The following is a 21,448-nucleotide window of genomic DNA, read 5'->3' on the forward strand; positions in this document are numbered from 1 at the left end:
TTCCCCCATATGCATTTTTTAATGTAGCTAAATATATTCCAGTCAGCATGTAGGCTTACTTATTTCAACAGTGTATTCCATTACATGTTTATTGTTAGATTTCTAATGAACTTAGTACGCTTACTTATTTCAACAATGTATTCCATTACATGTTCATTGTTAGATTGCTAATGAACTTAGTACCTGCCGTCACCCTGTGAGAGTTTTTGCTACATTATCAATGCACCTGGCTACAGAAATGCATTTAGAAAAATTCCCCAGTATGCAGTAGACACCCCAAGCAGGTTCAGTTGGCTTTGTGTTTATTGATGTTATACACTACACAGGACAGTAACATTGTTAAATACTAGAATGTAAGTGTCTACATGAGAACACAATAGTAAAATAAATAATAATAATCACCTGTCTAAATGAAAAAAATTAAATGCGTACATTCATACTGCAAATCCCTTTAAAATACATTAGGTCATGAGACTGGCAATAAATACACACATTTTGTTTGAATATTCTTTACTTTAAGGCATACTCTAATCGCAAATCAACTCTGAAGTGGTCGAGTGAAGGACTCAGTGAGGGATTAGTACTCAAAGTTAATGATACTTATGATCCTTTGATCACTTTCCAACCAATCACGAGAGGAAAATAAACTGCATCCCACCCCCTGCTGCGTGTCTGCTCTATTGACACTATTTAGAATGATTGTGCCAATCAAGATAGCAGGAGTGGTTAGTTAGACACATTGTGGGAGGGGCATGGTAGGATGTCAACAGCCTGTATCCAAAAAGCTATCTAAAAGTTGGCTTATACTTTTACTTAACAAAACCACTTGTTCCCTTTGGCCTCTACTGGGGTGAATTGTGTAAGCAAACTGGAAAAGTATTGCGTTGTAGAATGAGTCCAATGATACAGAGTGCTGTATCATCCTCTTGAATAAGGGTCATCGCAGATTAGCAATCACCTTAATCACCATACACATATTACCTTAGAACCCAAACAAACTCAAATGTGCAAGAATAACACATTCAAAAGTGATAAATCAATGAAGAATGGACAAAGTAGCAGAGTGTGTAAGATGTGGGAACAAACAGCCAATTCAGATACATTTCCCAATCCCTTTACAGTAGGTGCTCATCATGAATGTCATCCCTTTGCAATGCATTCATTCCTAAAAACCATAAATACCTCCAACCAGTACAATAAGAAACAGGGCAAGAGTGTCAAGGTAGACTGAATGTATCTGCTAGACAGGCCGGTGCTAGACAACCCTGCTTTCAGGACCAAATTACAGTATCAGATACCAGATATTCATCTTTACAACACACCCCCATACAATCATACAGATCCTTTAAATAAAAAGTATATAACTACAAAAATGAACTAAATAAAACACAATAAATATGACAAAGTCAAGTAAGCAGAGCAGCTTTATCACCAGCAGTTAAGATAATATTTCCTATTTAGGGACGTGAAAATTATATTTTAAATCAAATGACCTTGTTTTTATTTTTGCTTGTATTACACAATATTGACCAGGAAGAGGCATCAGAGAGGCCTAGACTAGTGTGTCTCCTCCCAGATCTCAAACACAAACAGAAGTGCATGTCCTACCATAGGAGGAAGTAATCACTGTTAGTCGTATTTTAACATTTTTTTTGTTTGTCTTAATTTTCCTTTTTTTCTATTTTTTCTTTTTACATTTAACTTTCTGCCCGATAAGTTGATTATTTGTTTTCATATAATTATCATATTCTATCAATGCTCTCTGTCGCCGCTCTAATGGCAGAGTAAACTCACAGCAGATGTGTGGGCTACTGGATTTGACAGGCGGTGGAGGAGGTGGCTTGGCAGCACATGCAGGTGGGGTTGACAGATTTGGGCAGGATCAGGTCCAGGTCTTCGTCGTCAGGGATCTCGTCCAGCCGGTAACCATCCTTCAACAGCTGGATATTCAGGTCCTGGTTGATTTGCTGCAAGGGTGGACATATGAACATGTGACTAGGGGGTATAAGGTATGGTCAGTCATGTTACTAAGGGGTGTAGGGGATGGTCAGTCGTGTTACTAGGGGTCGTAGGGTATGGTCAGTTATGTTTTAAGGGGTCGTTGGGGATGGTCAGTCGGGTTACTAAGGTGTTGTAGGGGATGGTCAGTCATGTTAATAGGGGTCGTAGGGGATGGTCAGTTATGTTCTAAGGGGTCGTAGGGGAGGGTCAGCCATGTTACTAAGGTGTTGTAGGGGATGGTCAGTCATGTTACTAAGGTGTTGTAGGGGATGGTCAGTCATGTTACTACAGGGTGTAGGGGATGGTCAGTCATGTTACTAGAGGATGTAGGGGATGGTCAGTCATGTTACTAGAGGGTGTAGGTGATGGTCAATCATGTTACCAAAGGGTGTAGGGGATGGTCAGTCATGTTACTAAGGTATTGTAGGGGATGGTCAGTCATGTTACTAGAGGGTGTAGGGGATGGTCAGTCATGTTACTAGAGGGTGTAGGGGATGGTCAGTCATGTTACTAGAGGGTGTAGGGGATGGTCAGTCATGTTACTAGAGGATGTAGGGGATGGTCAGTCATGTTACTAGAGGGTGTAGGGGATGGTCAGTTGTTACTAAGGTGTTGTAGGGGATGGTCAGTCATGTTACTAAGGTGTTGTAGGGGATGGTCAGTCATGTTACTAGAGGGTGTAGGGGATGGTCAGTAATGTTACTAGTGGGTGTAGGGGATGGTCAGCCATGTTACTAGAGGATGTAGGGGATGGTCAGTCATGTTACTAAGGTGTTATAGGGGATGGTCAGTCATGTTACTAAGGTGTTGTAGGGGATGGTCAGTCATGTTACTAGAGGGTGTAGGGGATGGTCAGTCATGTTACTAGAGGGTGTAGGGGATGGTTAGTCATGTTACTAGAGGGTGTAGGGGATGGTCAGTCATGTTACTAGAGGGTGTAGGGGATGGTCAGTCATGTTACTAGAGGGTGTAGGGGATGGTCAGTTGTTACTAAGGTGTTGTAGGGGATGGTCAGTCATGTTACTAAGGTGTTGTAGGGGATGGTCAGTCATGTTACTAGAGGGTGTAGGGGATGGTCAGTAATGTTACTAGTGGGTGTAGGGGATGGTCAGCCATGTTACTAGAGGATGTAGGGGATGGTCAGTCATGTTACTAGAGGGTGTAGGTGATGGTCAATCATGTTACCAGAGGGTGTAGGGGATGGTCAGTCATGTTACTAAGGTATTGTAGGGGATGGTCAGTCATGTTACTAGAGGGTGTAGGGGATGGTCAGTCATGTTACTAAGGTGGTATAGGGGATGGTCAGTCATGTTACTAAGGTGTTGTAGGGGATGGTCAGTCATGTTACTAGAGGGTGTAGGGGATGGTCAGTAATGTTACCAGAGGGTGTAGGGGATGGTCAGTCATGTTACTAGAGGATGTAGGGGATGGTCAGTCATGTTACTAGAGGGTGTAGGGGATGGTCAGTAAAGTTACTAGAGGGTGTAGGGGATGGTCAGTCATGTTACTAGAGGGTGTAGGGGATGGTCAGTCATGTTACTAGAGGGTGTAGGTGATTGTCAGTCATGTTACTAGAGGGTGTAGGGGATGGTCAGTCATGTTACTAAGGTATTGTAGGGGATGGTCAGTCATGTTACTAGAGGGTGTAGGGGATGGTCAGTCATGTTACTAGAGGGTGTAGGGGATGGTCAGTCATGTTACTAAGGTGTTATAGGGGATGGTCAGTCATGTTACTAAGGTGTTGTAGGGGATGGTCAGTCATGTTACTAGAGGGTGTAGGGGGTGGTCAGTCATGTTACTAGAGGGTGTAGGGGATGGTCAGTCATGTTACTAGAGGGTGTAGGGGATGGTTAGTCATGTTACTAGAGGGTGTAGGGTATGGTCAGTCATGTTACTAGAGGGTGTAGGGGATGGTCAGTCATGTTACTAGAGGGTGTAGGGGATGGTCAGTCATGTTAATAGAGGATGTAGGGGATGGTCAGTCATGTTACTAGAGGGTGTAGGGGATGGTCAGTAAAGTTACTAGAGGGTGTAGGGGATGGTCAGTCATGTTACTAGAGGGTGTAGGGGATGGTCAGTCATGTTACTAGAGGGTGTAGGTGATGGTCAGTCATGTTACTAGAGGGTGTAGGGGATGGTCAGTCATGTTACTAGAGGGTGTAGGTGATGGTCAATCATGTTACCAGAGGGTGTAGGGGATGGTCAGTCATGTTACTAAGGTATTGTAGGGGATGGTCAGTCATGTTACTAGAGGGTGTAGGGGATGGTCAGTCATGTTACTAGAGGGTGTAGGGGATGGTCAGTCATGTTACTAAGGTGTTATAGGGGATGGTCAGTCATGTTACTAAGGTGTTGTAGGGGATGGTCAGTCATGTTACTAGAGGGTGTAGGGGGTGGTCAGTCATGTTACTAGAGGGTGTAGGGGATGGTCAGTCATGTTACTAGAGGGTGTAGGGGATGGTTAGTCATGTTACTAGAGGGTGTAGGGTATGGTCAGTCATGTTACTAGAGGGTGTAGGGGATGGTCAGTCATGTTACTAGAGGGTGTAGGGGATGGTCAGTCATGTTACTAGAGGGTGTAGGGGATGGTCAGTTGTTACCAAGATGTTGTAGGGGATGGTAAGTCATGTTACTAAGGTGTTGTAGGGGATGGTCAGTCATGTTACTAGAGGGTGTAGGGGATGGTCAGTCATGTTACTAGTGGGTGTAGGGGATGGTCAGCCATGTTACTAGAGGATGTAGGGGATGGTCAGTCATGTTACTAGAGGGTGTAGGGGATGGTCAGTCATGTTACTAGAGGGTGTAGGGGATGGTTAGTCATGTTACTAGAGGGTGTAGGGGATGGTCAGTCATGTTACAGAGGGTGTAGGGGATGGTCAGTCATGTTACTAGAGGGTGTAGGGGATGGTCAGTCATGTTACTAGAGGATGTAGGGGATGGTCAGTCATGTTACTAGAGGGTGTAGGTGATGGTCAATCATGTTACCAAAGGGTGTAGGGGATGGTCAGTCATGTTACTAAGGTATTGTAGGGGATGGTCAGTCATGTTACTAAGGTGTTGTAGGGGATGGTCAGTCATGTTACTAGAGGGTGTAGGGGGTGGTGAGTCATGTTACTAGAGGGTGTAGGGGATGGTCAGTCATGTTACTAGAGGGTGTAGGGGATGGTTAGTCATGTTACTAGAGGGTGTAGGGGATGGTCAGTCATGTTACTAGAGGGTGTAGGGGATGGTCAGTCATGTTACTAGAGGGTGTAGGGGATGGTCAGTCATGTTACTAGAGGGTGTAGGGGATGGTCAGTTGTTACTAAGGTGTTGTAGGGAATGGTCAGTCATGTTACTAAGGTGTTATAGGGGATGGTCAGTCATGTTACTAAGGTGTTGTAGGGGATGGTCAGTCATGTTACTAGAGGGTGTATGGGATGGTCAGCCATGTTACTAGAGGGTGTAGGTGATGGTCAATCATGTTACCAGAGGGTGTAGGGGATGGTCAGTCATGTTACTAGAGGGTGTAGGTGATGGTCAATCATGTTACCAGAGGGTGTAGGGGATGGTCAGTCATGTTACTAAGGTATTGTAGGGGATGGTCAGTCATGTTACTAGAGGGTGTAGGGGATGGTCAGTCATGTTACTAGAGGGTGTAGGGGATGGTTAATCATATTACTAGAGGGTGTAGGGGATGGTCAGTCATGTTACTAGAGGGTGTAGGGGATGGTTAGTCATGTTACTATAGGGTGTAGGGGATGGTCAGTCATGTTACTAGAGGGTGTAGGGGATGGTCAGTCATGTTACTAGAGGGTGTAGGGGATGGTCAGTCATGTTACTAGAGGGTGTAGGGGATGGTCAGTTGTTACTAAGGTGTTGTAGGGAATGGTCAGTCATGTTACTAAGGTGTTATAGGGGATGGTCAGTCATGTTACTAAGGTGTTGTAGGGGATGGTCAGTCATGTTACTAGAGGGTGTATGGGATGGTCAGCCATGTTACTAGAGGGTGTAGGTGATGGTCAATCATGTTACCAGAGGGTGTAGGGGATGGTCAGTCATGTTACTAGAGGGTGTAGGTGATGGTCAATCATGTTACCAGAGGGTGTAGGGGATGGTCAGTCATGTTACTAAGGTATTGTAGGGGATGGTCAGTCATGTTACTAGAGGGTGTAGGGGATGGTCAGTCATGTTACTAGAGGGTGTAGGGGATGGTTAGTCATATTACTAGAGGGTGTAGGGGATGGTCAGTCATGTTACTAGAGCGTGTAGGGGATGGTCAGTAATGTTACTAGAGGGTGTAGGGGATGGTCAGTCATGCTACTAGAGGGTGTAGGGGATGGTCAATCATGTTACCAGAGGGTGTAGGGGATGGTCAGTCATGTTACTAGAGGGTGTAGGGGATGGTCAGTCATGCTACTAGAGGGTGTAGGTGATGGTCAATCATGTTACCAGAGGGTGTAGGGGATGGTCAGCCATGTTACTAAGGTATTGTAGGGGATGGTCAGTCATGTTACTAGAGGGTGTAGGGGATGGTCAGTCATGTTACTAGAGGGTGTAGGGGATGGTCAGTAAAGTTACTAGAAGGTGTAGGGGATGGTCAGTCATGTTACTAGAGGGTGTAGGGGATGGTCAGTCATGTTACTAGAGGATGTAGGGGATGGTCAGTCATGTTACTAGAGGGTGTAGGGGATGGTCAGTCATGTTACTAGAGGGTGTAGGGGATGGTCAGCCATGTTACTAGAGGGTGTAGGGGATGGTCAGTCATGTTACTAGAGGGTGTAGGGGATGGTCAGTCATGTTACTAGAGGGTGTAGGTGATGGTCAATCATGTTACCAGAGGGTGTAGGGGATGGTCAGTCATGTTACTAAGGTATTGTAGGGGATGGTCAGTCATGTTACTAGAGGGTGTAGGGGATGGTCAGTCATGTTACTAGAGGATGTAGGGGATGGTCAGTCATGTTACTAGAGGGTGTAGGTGATGGTCAATCATGTTACCAGAGGGTGTATGGGATGGTCAGTCATGTTACTAAGGTATTGTAGGGGATGGTCAGTCATGTTACTAGAGGGTGTAGGGGATGGTCAGTCATGTTACTAGAGGGTGTAGGGGATGGTCAGTCATGTTACTAACGTGTTGTAGGGGATGGTCAGTCATGTTACTAAGGTGTTGTAGGGGATGGTCAGTCATGTTACTAGAGGGTGTAGGGGATGGTCAGTCATGTTACTAGAGGGTGTAGGGGATGGTCAGTCATGTTACTAACGTGTTGTAGGGGATGGTCAGTCATGTTACTAAGGTGTTGTAGGGGATGGTCAGCCATGTTACTAGAGGGTGTAGGGGATGGTCAGTCATGTTACTAGAGGGTGTAGGGGATGGTTAGTCATGTTACTAGAGGGTGTAGGGGATGGTCAGTCATGTTACTAGAGGGTGTAGGGGATGGTCAGTCATGTTACTAGAGGGTGTAGGGGATGGTCAGTCATGTTTCTAGAGGGTGTAGGGGATGGTCAGTCATGTTACTAGAGGGTGTAGGTGATGGTCAATCATGTTACCAGAGGGTGTAGGGGATGGTCAGTCATGTTACTAAGGTATTGTAGGGGATGGTCAGTCATGTTACTAGAGGGTGTAGGGGATGGTCAGTCATGTTACCAGAGGGTGTAGGGGATGGTCAGTCATGTTACTAAGGTATTGTAGGGGATGGTCAGTCATGTTACTAGAGGGTGTAGGGGATGGTCAGTCATGTTACTAGAGGATGTAGGGGATGGTCAGTCATGTTACTAGAGGGTGTAGGTGATGGTCAATCATGTTACCAGAGGGTGTAGGGGATGGTCAGTCATGTTACTAAGGTATTGTAGGGGATGGTCAGTCATGTTACTAGAGGGTGTAGGGGATGGTCAGTCATGTTACTAGAGGGTGTAGGGGATGGTCAGTCATGTTACTAACGTGTTGTAGGGGATGGTCAGTCATGTTACTAAGGTGTTGTAGGGGATGGTCAGTCATGTTACTAGAGGGTGTAGGGGATGGTCAGTCATGTTACTAGAGGGTGTAGGGGATGGTCAGTCATGTTACTAACGTGTTGTAGGGGATGGTCAGTCATGTTACTAAGGTGTTGTAGGGGATGGTCAGTCATGTTACTAGAGGGTGTAGGGGATGGTCAGTCATGTTACTAGAGGGTGTAGGGGATGGTCAGTCATGTTACTAGAGGGTGTAGGGGATGGTTAGTCATGTTACTAGAGGATGTAGGGGATGGTCAGTCATGTTACTAGAGGGTGTAGGTGATGGTCAATCATGTTACCAGAGGGTGTAGGGGATGGTCAGTCATGTTACTAAGGTATTGTAGGGGATGGTCAGTCATGTTACTAGAGGGTGTAGGGGATGGTCAGTCATGTTACTAGAGGGTGTAGGGGATGGTCAGTCATGTTACTAACGTGTTGTAGGGGATGGTCAGTCATGTTACTAAGGTGTTGTAGGGGATGGTCAGTCATGTTACTAGAGGGTGTAGGGGATGGTCAGTCATGTTACTAGAGGGTGTAGGGGATGGTCAGTCATGTTACTAACGTGTTGTAGGGGATGGTCAGTCATGTTACTAAGGTGTTGTAGGGGATGGTCAGCCATGTTACTAGAGGGTGTAGGGGATGGTCAGTCATGTTACTAGAGGGTGTAGGGGATGGTTAGTCATGTTACTAGAGGGTGTAGGGGATGGTCAGTCATGTTACTAGAGGGTGTAGGGGATGGTCAGTCATGTTACTAGAGGGTGTAGGGGATGGTCAGTCATGTTTCTAGAGGGTGTAGGGGATGGTCAGTCATGTTACTAGACGGTGTAGGTGATGGTCAATCATGTTACCAGAGGGTGTAGGGGATGGTCAGTCATGTTACTAAGGTATTGTAGGGGATGGTCAGTCATGTTACTAGAGGGTGTAGGGGATGGTCAGTCATGTTACCAGAGGGTGTAGGGGATGGTCAGTCATGTTACTAGAGGGTGTAGGGGATGGTCAGTCATGTTACTAGAGGATGTAGGGGATGGTCAGTCATGTTACTAGAGGGTGTAGGTGATGGTCAATCATGTTACCAGAGGGTGTAGGGGATGGTCAGTCATGTTACTAAGGTATTGTAGGGGATGGTCAGTCATGTTACTAGAGGGTGTAGGGGATGGTCAGTCATGTTACTAGAGGGTGTAGGGGATGGTCAGTCATGTTACTAACGTGTTGTAGGGGATGGTCAGTCATGTTACTAAGGTGTTGTAGGGGATGGTCAGTCATGTTACTAGAGGGTGTAGGGGATGGTTAGTCATGTTACTAGAGGGTGTAGGGGATGGTCAGTCATGTTACTAGAGGGTGTAGGGGATGGTCAGTCATGTTACTAGAGGGTGTAGGGGATGGTCAGTCATGTTTCTAGAGGGTGTAGGGGATGGTCAGTCATGTTACTAGAGGGTGTAGGTGATGGTCAATCATGTTACCAGAGGGTGTAGGGGATGGTCAGTCATGTTACTAAGGTATTGTAGGGGATGGTCAGTCATGTTACTAGAGGGTGTAGGGGATGGTCAGTCATGTTACCAGAGGGTGTAGGGGATGGTCAGTCATGTTACTAAGGTATTGTAGGGGATGGTCAGTCATGTTACTAGAGGGTGTAGGGGATGGTCAGTCATGTTACTAGAGGATGTAGGGGATGGTCAGTCATGTTACTAGAGGGTGTAGGTGATGGTCAATCATGTTACCAGAGGGTGTAGGGGATGGTCAGTCATGTTACTAAGGTATTGTAGGGGATGGTCAGTCATGTTACTAGAGGGTGTAGGGGATGGTCAGTCATGTTACTAGAGGGTGTAGGGGATGGTCAGTCATGTTACTAACGTGTTGTAGGGGATGGTCAGTCATGTTACTAAGGTGTTGTAGGGGATGGTCAGTCATGTTACTAGAGGGTGTAGGGGATGGTCAGTCATGTTACTAGAGGGTGTAGGGGATGGTCAGTCATGTTACTAACGTGTTGTAGGGGATGGTCAGTCATGTTACTAAGGTGTTGTAGGGGATGGTCAGTCATGTTACTAGAGGGTGTAGGGGATGGTCAGTCATGTTACTAGAGGGTGTAGGGGATGGTCAGTCATGTTACTAGAGGGTGTAGGGGATGGTTAGTCATGTTACTAGAGGATGTAGGGGATGGTCAGTCATGTTACTAGAGGGTGTAGGTGATGGTCAATCATGTTACCAGAGGGTGTAGGGGATGGTCAGTCATGTTACTAAGGTATTGTAGGGGATGGTCAGTCATGTTACTAGAGGGTGTAGGGGATGGTCAGTCATGTTACTAGAGGGTGTAGGGGATGGTCAGTCATGTTACTAACGTGTTGTAGGGGATGGTCAGTCATGTTACTAAGGTGTTGTAGGGGATGGTCAGTCATGTTACTAGAGGGTGTAGGGGATGGTCAGTCATGTTACTAGAGGGTGTAGGGGATGGTCAGTCATGTTACTAACGTGTTGTAGGGGATGGTCAGTCATGTTACTAAGGTGTTGTAGGGGATGGTCAGCCATGTTACTAGAGGGTGTAGGGGATGGTCAGTCATGTTACTAGAGGGTGTAGGGGATGGTTAGTCATGTTACTAGAGGGTGTAGGGGATGGTCAGTCATGTTACTAGAGGGTGTAGGGGATGGTCAGTCATGTTACTAGAGGGTGTAGGGGATGGTCAGTCATGTTTCTAGAGGGTGTAGGGGATGGTCAGTCATGTTACTAGACGGTGTAGGTGATGGTCAATCATGTTACCAGAGGGTGTAGGGGATGGTCAGTCATGTTACTAAGGTATTGTAGGGGATGGTCAGTCATGTTACTAGAGGGTGTAGGGGATGGTCAGTCATGTTACCAGAGGGTGTAGGGGATGGTCAGTCATGTTACTAGAGGGTGTAGGGGATGGTCAGTCATGTTACTAGAGGATGTAGGGGATGGTCAGTCATGTTACTAGAGGGTGTAGGTGATGGTCAATCATGTTACCAGAGGGTGTAGGGGATGGTCAGTCATGTTACTAAGGTATTGTAGGGGATGGTCAGTCATGTTACTAGAGGGTGTAGGGGATGGTCAGTCATGTTACTAGAGGGTGTAGGGGATGGTCAGTCATGTTACTAACGTGTTGTAGGGGATGGTCAGTCATGTTACTAAGGTGTTGTAGGGGATGGTCAGTCATGTTACTAGAGGGTGTAGGGGATGGTCAGTCATGTTACTAGAGGGTGTAGGGGATGGTCAGTCATGTTACTAACGTGTTGTAGGGGATGGTCAGTCATGTTACTAAGGTGTTGTAGGGGATGGTCAGCCATGTTACTAGAGGGTGTAGGGGATGGTCAGTCATGTTACTAGAGGGTGTAGGGGATGGTTAGTCATGTTACTAGAGGGTGTAGGGGATGGTCAGTCATGTTACTAGAGGGTGTAGGGGATGGTCAGTCATGTTACTAGAGGGTGTAGGGGATGGTCAGTCATGTTTCTAGAGGGTGTAGGGGATGGTCAGTCATGTTACTAGAGGGTGTAGGTGATGGTCAATCATGTTACCAGAGGGTGTAGGGGATGGTCAGTCATGTTACTAAGGTATTGTAGGGGATGGTCAGTCATGTTACTAGAGGGTGTAGGGGATGGTCAGTCATGTTACTAGAGGATGTAGGGGATGGTCAGTCATGTTACTAGAGGGTGTAGGTGATGGTCAATCATGTTACCAGAGGGTGTAGGGGATGGTCAGTCATGTTACTAAGGTGTTGTAGGGGATGGTCAGTCATGTTACTAGAGGGTGTAGGGGATGGTCAGTCATGTTACTAGAGGGTGTAGGGGATGGTCAGTCATGTTACTAGAGGGTGTAGGGGATGGTTAGTCATGTTACTAGAGGGTGTAGGGGATGGTCAGTGATGTTACTAGAGGGTGTAGGGGATGGTCCGTCATGTTACTAGAGGGTGTAGGGGATGGTCAGTCATGTTACTAGAGGGTGTAGGGGATGGTCAGTCATGTTACTAGAGGGTGTAGGGGATGGTCAGTCATGTTACTAGAGGGTGTAGGGAAATGTCACATTACTGGGGCTGCAGAAACTCTACCATAGACTTAAGACTATTAAGTAGAGTCTTCAAGGAGTACCCATGTAACTAAAGGCTTTTCACACGGTGAAATCCCTAAGTAACATGACTGATGATCCCCTACACCCCTTAGTAACATGCCTGACCATCGCCTACACCCCTTTTTTATCAACTGACCTTGCTTTTATTTTCACTTGTATTACACAATAATGACCAGGAGGAATCAGAGAGGCCTAGACTCCCAGATGAGTATTCTCAGATAAGTAGTCTTCAAGGAGTACCCATGTAACTGAATGCTAGTCATATTGTTACACTGTGAAAGCCATAATCACTGTTTTATCATAAGTTGTTGAAGTTTACTTAATTCAGCAATCATATCAGGCTTTTGAAGACAGTCTTGTTACAGTAGCTAAATGGTTTAATGACAAAGACATAAGGCTAAAATATGTAATGTAAGTGGTTTTGAGAATGGGTCAGTTGTGGTGACCTTACATGAATAAAGGTAGCCTGAGATTTTATCCAACAGTAATCTGCATTTACTGTAATGAGGTTTGCGAAGGGAGAGAACATGAAGATTGTGAGTGTGGTGGGGATGAGTAGCAATGGCCAGGCATGACTGTAAAGTCCAGTACAGATACAACAGCTGAGACGAGACAAGACAGTTTTTATGCAGTTTGAGGTTTGCTTGATCTAGTTTTAGAAAATCTCATGTCAGCTGCTGGAGTTTCTAAGATTCAATATCTAAAATATTAGCTAAAGAAGAGACGTGTCCATTTAACAGTGTGCAGATGTTCTGTGTTTAGCCAAGCCGTTAGCTAGCTAGCCTACCAGACAGCTATTTTGCTGCAGTTAGCTATCCTTACTTGCTGATATTTCTCTGACAAGTCACGAAAGTCCACCCTGTTTCTGGTACATGCATTTAATTTCACTAATTTGCTACAACAACTTGTTACAACCAGAGGCAGCTTTGTTTCAAAGTACATCAGTCATTGTGGTCCAGGCTGTATCACAACCGGCCGTGATTGGGAGTCCCATAGGGCGACGCACAATTGGCCCAGCGTTGTCCGGGTTAGGGTTTGGCCGGGGTAGGCCATCATTGTAAATAAGAATTTGTTCTTAATTGACTTTCCTTGTTAAATAATGGTTAAATAAATAAAAACTAAATACATTGTAAAGAGGCACCATCACAGTGGAAACGGTCGCAACCACATGTATTGTCTTTTTGATCTGAATGCCCCTTCTTTAGGCAGCTGCTCTACAACAAAACATTCTAAAACGGGTTAGTTTTGTCTTGTCTCGTTTCTCCTTATGTCGGCTGTTGTATCTGTTCCGGGCTTAGGTAGTGTTACCCAGAGTGCATAGGTACCTGGTCCCTCACACATCTCACCTCGGCTGAGGAGTATCCAGATGAGGAATATCTGGACATGTCGAAGTCATCGTCACTGCAACATAAAGGGAAGTGGATGGTCATTTACATAGATTCATGTCATCACTGTTGATCTTATATGTACATTCACCTCATGCCTGTCACAATGGCGCCGAATGGTAAGGCTGCAGTTTTACGGGCTCCTAACCAACTGTTCTATTTAGTTTTGTTTTTTCGCGTTGTTTGTAACTCATTTTCTACATAATGTAGCTGCTACCGTCTCTTATGACCAAAAAGAGCTTCTGGACATCAAAACAGCGATTACTCACCTCAAACTGGTCGAAGATTTTTTCTTTAATGAGTCCAACGCAAAGGATATACTGCTTCCCGGAGACCAGAACCTCATCCAGTCATTCGCGTGAAGAAAAGACGGAAATACAGGGTGCACAGGTCTGGGTGCCTTGTGAGAATTTGTCGACGAGTGAGTAAACCACCACTACCCTCGGTATTATTGGTCAATGTGCAATCATTGGAAAACAAACTGGACGATCTACGATTAAGACTATCCTACCAACGTGACATTAAAAACTGTAATATCTTATGTTTCACAGAGACTTAGCTGAATGACGACACAGATAATATAGAGCTGGCTGGCTTCTCCATGTTTCGGCAGGACAGAGAAGCTATGTCTGCTAAGACTGTCACGGTGAGTGAATGAGGACCCAAAAGCGAATTAACTTAACAGAGCTTCTTTAATAACCAAACATAGGTAGGTTCAGACAGACCGGCAGATTCCGACAGGACAGGACAAGGTTACAGCAAACATGACGATAGTCTGGTTCAGGCATGAAACACAACAAACAAGAATCCGACAAAGACAGGAGCAGAAACAGAGAGAGATATAGGGACCTAATCAGAGGGAAAAAGGGAACAGGTGGGAAACGGGGTGAATGGGTAGTTAGGAGGAGACAAGGAACAGCTGGGGGAAAGCGGGGGAGAAAAGGTAACCTAATACGACCAGCAGAGGGAGACAGGGTGAAAGGAAAGGACAGAAAGACACAACATGACAATACATGACAAAGACGAGATGTGGGGGTGTGTGTCTATTTGTCAATAACTACTGGTGCGCAATGTCTAATATTAAAGAAGTCTCGCGATATTGCTCACCTGAGTTAGAATACATATTGATAAGCTGTGGATCACCCTATCTACCAAGAGAGTTCACATCTATATCATTCGTAGCCGTCTATTTACCACCATAAACCGATGCTGGCACTAAGACCGCATTCAACAAGCTTTATAAGGCCATAAGCAAACAAGAAAACGCTCATCCAGAAGCGACGCTCCTAGTGGCCGTGGACTTTAATGCAGGCAAATGTCACGTGCAACCAGAGGAGAAAAAAAAACTCTAGACCACCTTAACTCCACACACAGAGATGCATACAAAGCTCTCCCCTGCCCTCCATTTGGCAAATCTGACCATAATTATATCCTCCTGATTCCTGCGTACAAGCAAAAACTAAAGCAGGAAGTACCAGTGACTCGCTCAATACGGAAGTGGTCAGATGACGCGGATACTACGCTACAGGACTGTTTTGCTAGCACAGACTGGAATATGTTCCGGGATTCATCCAATGGCATTGAGGAGTATACTACCGCAGTCACCAGCTTCATCAACAAGTGTATCGACAACATCGTCCCCACAGTGAATACACTAAATTTTTGGTCCATTAAAATAACATCAAATTGATCCGAAATACAGTGTAGACATTGTTAATGTTGTAAATTACTATTGTAGCTGGAAACAGCTGATTTGTAATGTAATATCTACAAAGGCATACAGAGGCCCATTATCAGCAACCATCACTCCTGTGTTCAATTGGCATGTTGTGGTAGCTAATGTCTACACTGTATTTCTGTATTTCTGATCAATTTGATGTTATTTTAATGGACAAAAAATGTGATTTTCTTTCAAAAACAAGTGACCCTAAACTTTTGTACAGCAGTGTACATTTCCCAACCAGAAACCATGGATTACAGGCAACATCCACACCAAGCTAAAGGCTCGAGCTGCCGCTTTCAAGGAGCGGGACATTAATCCAGACGCTTATAAGAAATACTGCTATGCCCTCAGACAAACCATCAAACAGGCAAAGCGTCAATACAGGACTAAGATTGAATCCTACTACACCCGCTCTGACGCTCGTCAGGTGTGGCAGGGCTTGAAAACTATTATGGACTACAAAGGGATACCCAACTGCGAGCTGCCCAGTGATGTGAGGCTACCAGACGAGCTAGATGCTTTTTATGCTCGCTTTGAGGCAAACAACACTGAAGCTGTGTGATCACGCTCTCTGTAGCCGATGTAAGCAAGACCTTTAAACAGGTCAACATTTACAAAGCCGCAGGGCCAGACGGATTACCAGGACGTTTACTCAAAGCATGCGCGGACCAACTGGCAAGTGTCTTCACTGACATTTTCAACCTCCCCCTGGCCGAGTCTGTAATACCTACATGTGTCAAGCAGACCACCATAGTCCCTGTGCCCAAGAAAGTGAAGGTAACCTGCCTAAATGATCGCACTCTACACTGCCCTTTCCCACGTGAACAAAAGGAACACCTATGTGAGAATGCTGTTAATTGACTGTAGCTCAGCGTTCAAGACCATAGTGCCCACAAACCTCATTACTAAACTAAGGACCCTGGGACTAAACACCTCCCTCTGCAACTGGATCCTGGACTTCCTGATGGGCCACGCCCAGGTGGTAAGAGTAGGCAACAACACATATTCCACGCTGATCCTCAACACTGGGGCACCTCAGGGGTGCATGCTTAGTTCCCTCCTGTACTCCCTGTTCACCCACGACTACATCAATCAATCAAATGTATTCATAAAGCCCTTCTTACATCAGCTGATGTCACAAAGTGCTGTACAGAAACCCAGCCTAAAACCCCAAACAGCAAGCAATGCAGGTGTTGAAGCACTGTGGCTAGGGAAAAACTCCCAGTAAGGCCAGAACCTAGGAAGAAACCTAGAGAGGAACCAGGCTATGAGGGGTGGCCAGTCCTCTTCTGGTTGTGCCGGGTGGAGATTATAACAGAACATGGCCAAGAGGTTCAAATGTTCATAGATGACCAGCAGGGTCAAATAATAATAATCACAGTGGTTGTTGAGGGTGCAACAGGTCAGCACCGCAGGAGTAAATGTCCAGTACATGGCCAAGCACAACTCCAACACCATCATTAAGTTTGCGAAACAACAGCCTGATCACCGACAACAATGAGAGCCTATAGGGAGGTCAGAGACCTGGCAGTGTGGTGCAAGGACAAAAACATCTCCCTCAATGTGAGCAAGATGAAGGAGCTGATTGAGGACTACAAGCAAAGGAGGGCCGAACAAGCCCCCATTAACATTGATGGGACTGAAGTGGAGCGGGTCAAGAGTTTCAAGTTCCTTGGTGTCCACATCACCAACAAACTATCAAAACACACCAAGACAGTTGTGAAGAGGGCACGACAACACTTTTTCCCCCTCGGGAGAAGGGAAAAGATTTGGCATGGGACCCCAGATCCTCAAAAAGTTCTACAGCTGCACCATCGAGAGCATCTTGACCGGTTGCATCACCGCCTGGTATGGCAACTGCTCGGCATCTGACCGCAAGGCACTACAGAGGGTAGTGCGTATTGCCCTGTACTTCACTGGGGCCAAGCTGCTACCGCACAGCAAGCAGTACCGGAACGCCAAGTCTAGGACCAAAATGCTCTTTAACAGCTTCTACCCCCAAGCCATAAGACTGCTGAACAACTAAACTAATCAGATGGCTACCCGGACTATTTACATTGAACCCCCCTTTTTTTTTATACACTGCTGCTACTCGCTGTTTATTATCTACGCATAGTCACTTTACAAATGACCTCGACTAACCTGTACCCCCGCACATTGACTCGGTACCGGTACCCCCTGTATATAGCCTAGTTATTGTTATGTAAATGTCTTGTGTTACTTTTTGATTGATGATTTTTTATATATTTAGTCAATATTTTATTAACTGCATTGTTGGTTAAGGGCTTGTAAGTAAGCATTTCACGGTAAGGTCTACCTGTTGTATTTGGCGCATGTGACAAATAAAATTTGATTTGATAACCTAAATACTGTATCCAGGTTGGCAGGTCTGATAGTAAAGGGTGATGGTGGACACGTGACATTATGTGTGTACGATATCACCTACCTGTCTGTATCTAGGGCCACCAGGGGCTTCTCATCAGGGCTCTGGTCTAAGGAGGAGTAGCCCTTATTGGGCACCACCAGCCTGTGGAGAGGAGAGAGGGAGTGAGTGAAAAAGAGGGAAAAGGTAGAGGTGAGCAGGATAGTGAGAACACAAGAAGGAAGTGGTAGAACAGACCAGGAGGAAGAGAGTGAGTGAGAGTGAAAGAAATGGGAGGGGTTGTAGATACCAGTGAAGAGGGACATACTGTAGAGAGAAAGAAAACAATGAATGAAGGGCCAAAAGGGAGGAGGCCCTAGTCAGGACCGAGGTCAGCTCTCACCGTGTTCTGGCCATGACATTGTTCTTCTTGGGCTGCTGGTTCACTGGACTTCCTGCATTGCCATTCTTCAGTGATCCCTTCCTGGCCAGCTCTCGCTGTTTCTCTGCACATCACAAGATGTGACATCAGAGGATTGACAAATATAGAGGGCCACAGACACAATCCTGCCGTGGCAGCTCTCAGATAACCAGTCTCCTGACACCATTCAACTGGTCATCTGGTTTTGAGTCAGAGATGTGTCAAAGATGACAGACCAAGGCCATCACCACATCCCCAGACTATACACACACAGCACATTCACACCTGGTGCAAGAACGACTCAATTCTGGCCCTAATTAACTTACTGAGTCAACTTTCTGAGTGAATTTACAGCTTTACAGCTTAGCAAATCACATTACTAGACCTACAAGGCGTGGTTCCAAATAGAAAAATATAAATGGTAGCTAGTTAGCTACCTTCTAACTAAAGGGCGAAGCTTCACATAGACAAAAAATAATGGTAGTATCCTAATCTGTGGGTGATGTGTCGCACTTGTGGGAAAACTTTCCTCATAAAAAAGAAAGACCACAAATACATTTTCTAAAATCTTCATGTTGCCTCACACAAGCATATGGATGGGAATAGGGGGTACATAAGTCAGGCTAATGACTGCAGCTTGCTAGTTTGAGGTTTTGATATAACAGACCTTCTGGGCTTGGCAAGGAAATATCTGGTGTGCGGGACTAGGGCCATCCAACAGTAACAGTGACTCCCTCCCTCATCCCAGATGTTATGGGAACATTTGTTAAAAGGGGATCATGAGTAGGGTTTGCTCATCAAAGACATGGCTTTTTACAAAATTGTTAAATTGAGTCATTATTTTACCATGTCATTTTCTGGTCATCCCAATGAGGTGTTTCAATGTGTTTATACAGGTATGTATGCCTTTTAAGCCTTGACACTAAACCTAGCCATTGTATTGTTCCCTTCTACAGTACCTTGTATTTCTCCCTTCTACAGTACCTTGTATTGCTCCCTTCTACAGTACCTTGTATTGCTCCCTTCTACAGTACCTTGTATTTCTCCCTTCTACAGTACCTTGTATTGCTCCCTTCTACAGTACCTTGTATTTCTCCCTTCTACAGTACCTTGTATTTCTCCCTTCTACAGTACCTTGTATTTCTCCCTTCTACAGTACCTTGTATTTCTCCCTTCTACAGTACCTTGTATTTCTCCCTTCTACAGTACCTTGTATTTCTCCCCACAACATCTTTGTATTACTCTCCAGACATGTGACCACTGTCCAAGGTGCTGAAATAAACAGAGGTACTAGGTTCTGCTGAGACCTCTTACGCTCACCTATCTTCATCTGCAGAGGAGAAGGCTTGTAGTTAATAGTGACTGGCTCGCCCTCCCTCGTGTCTGAGTCTGCCTCCGAAGAAGCCGTGGACGATGCCGGGTCCTGGAGAGAGAGGTTCTAAATTGTATCACAGTAGTGAGAGATTGGTGTCACACGACTCACGTTCTGGGATGTTTATATCACATTATCATTATGTATAGGCTAGTAAATACAATAGGCCTATTGCTACTGTATTAGAAAAATATACTTGTGAGATTTCCTGTCCGGCTCACACACACATATGCACTTTACACACACATCAAAGGTTGTCAGGTTGTCACATCTTAATTGTACACAGTTCATTCATTGACTGCCATGACACACATTACACTCACAACTCCCAAAAGCGACGCCACTGCAGATACAGACAAACACTTTCGCTGAATCATGGTATTCCAGATAGGTTCCACCAAAGCAGGGGTGGGCAACATATGACCCATGGACCAAATCCGGCCCTTCAGGCCATTCAATCTGGCCCGAGGGAGGTTTGAGTAAATAAGGAAGACCACTCTTGAATGTCTAAAACTAGACATCAAGTATGTAGAAATTATAATGGACCTATACGTTTTAAAATAACTTCCCCTTTTCAGGCCCGCAAATTGCTTCTGATTAACAAATTGCTCAGGAAAAAATGGTGGCCCTCCACTGAATTTTTAAATCTTAGATGTGGCCCTTAAGCCAAAATGATTGCCCACCCATGGACTTGAAAAACGAACTCGATACAGCAAACTAACATGGTCTACTGAGACACAACACTAACTATATGCCTACAGCATCTGATGCAACGAGCGGGTTTGATTCTGAGTGAAACGCCATATGCTGCCGCGGAGGGTACCGCTCCACGCAGTCACCGCATGATGAAGTAATCGAAGGGGGGCTAGGCCTTACTCGCTCCGATAGGCCAGCCAATTGCTTTGTAATATTCATACATAGCAAACAATTAAATAATAAGATGATCTGTTACATACATGCCAATCCACTACCTACGATTTTTGCAATGACAGGCTTTGTCTCATTTGTTTGTCCCAAGAGCGGATGGCTTTGCGAGGTTGGGATGGTTGTTTTCGCCAAGCATCACCGATGCTCACTACGCAGCTCGATCACTTGAAAAACGGATATTGATCAAGGTCGTCTTAAATTCGCTTCTCATCGCCATAAAGCCAGGCATACTCTCGTGACCTTATGGTTGCCTACCAATAATGCGACATTTTCTACATTTATCAGACAGCTAAAACAAAATGCAACAAATTAACACCAGGCCAATATCGAAATTCAACAATACATTACAGGCAAAATTGATAGCGTCAAAAATGTAGTAGCCTAGTCTAACAGTATAGGAACATACTGTATTAGCCAATGCATGAATTTATCATCACAAGTTGTAGCCTATAAAAAAACATCCCACTTACAAGCGGCTGCATCTCCGCCTGAACAGCGCTAGGCACCTGAAATCTATCTACCGGTATCTCTTCCATCATTTTGGCGAGGTGTTATTTCTACCGTTTATGCCAAGGTCATTAATAATACGGCAGCGCCGTGTGTTTTAGTGTGATCAATTATGGCTGAGATTTTCGGTTTCTCAGATTTCTATCAATCTCTGCGATTCTCCGGTTCTTTGCCTCATCCCAGCAGGCAGTATCTGTAGTGACCAGTCGGTGACTCAACCACCCACTTCCGGGTACGGATCCGTTAATCGGTCTCGCCCATAATGGTCTCGCCCGCCTTACTGCCGTCCGAGAATGAGCATAAACCTGTTCCACAATGGCCTGACAATGTGGACCAGTGATTCTTTATGGCATAACTCCAATAAAGATACTACTATTTATAAACTGAGTGGTTCGAGCCCTGAATGCTGATTAGCTGACAGCCGGGGCATATCAGACCTTATTCCACCGTTATGACAAAACATGTTTTTTTACTGCTCTAATTACGTTGGTAACCAGTTTATAATATCAATAAGGCACCTCGGTTGTTTGTGGTATATGGCTAATATACCACGGCTAAGGGCTGTATCCAGGCACTCCGAGTTGTGTCGTGATAAGAACAGCCCTTAGCAGTGGTTTATTGGCCATATACCACACCCATCGTGCCTTGACGCTTAAATATAGGCTATATATATATATTTTAAAAAAAAGACAAAATATATTTTA

The 21,448-nt window shown here is 45.2% G+C and overlaps 1 protein-coding gene across 4 annotated transcripts; it reads right to left on the reverse strand.

Annotated features, from left to right (window-relative positions):
- Nucleotides 1–285: 285 nt before the first annotated feature.
- LOC110525415 (protein FAM219A) lies at nt 286–21,298 on the reverse strand. 4 transcript variants are annotated; one of them, XM_021605495.3, is made up of 6 exons: nt 20,708–21,298; nt 19,259–19,361; nt 17,921–18,023; nt 17,602–17,682; nt 13,394–13,448; nt 286–1,967 (listed from the first exon to the last, which is right to left on the reverse strand). In XM_021605495.3, the coding sequence occupies exons 1-6, from the start codon at nt 20,774–20,776 to the stop codon at nt 1,809–1,811; spliced, it is 570 nt and encodes a 189-aa protein (XP_021461170.1). In that variant the 5' UTR covers nt 20,777–21,298; the 3' UTR covers nt 286–1,808. The 4 variants fall into 4 exon arrangements, with proteins under 4 accessions (XP_021461170.1, XP_021461167.1, XP_021461169.1 ...); XM_021605492.3 differs by having other exon boundaries at nt 13,373–13,448; nt 20,708–20,971; XM_021605494.3 differs by having other exon boundaries at nt 19,259–19,376; nt 20,708–20,969.
- Nucleotides 21,299–21,448: the final 150 nt, after the last annotated feature.

The sequence above is a fragment of the Oncorhynchus mykiss genome, chromosome 6 (genome assembly GCF_057628025.1).
Source record: "Oncorhynchus mykiss isolate SJ-2025 chromosome 6, ASM5762802v1, whole genome shotgun sequence".
In the NCBI taxonomy this organism is placed as follows: domain Eukaryota; kingdom Metazoa; phylum Chordata; class Actinopteri; order Salmoniformes; family Salmonidae; genus Oncorhynchus; species Oncorhynchus mykiss.

Bases quoted from the DNA above. Each gene is read 5' to 3' on its own strand.
- LOC110525415 (XM_021605491.3), bottom strand. From the start codon at position 20,776: ATGATGGAAGAGATACCGGTAGATAGATTTCAGGTGCCTAGCGCTGTT. The intron at 18,024-19,258 runs GTGAGCGTAAGA...TGTGATGTGCAG, and splicing joins TCCTCTGCAGATGAAGATAG to AGAAACAGCGAGAGCTGGCC. The intron at 13,449-17,601 runs GTAGGTGATATC...TTTATGTTGCAG, and splicing joins GTGGCCCTAGATACAGACAG to TGACGATGACTTCGACATGT.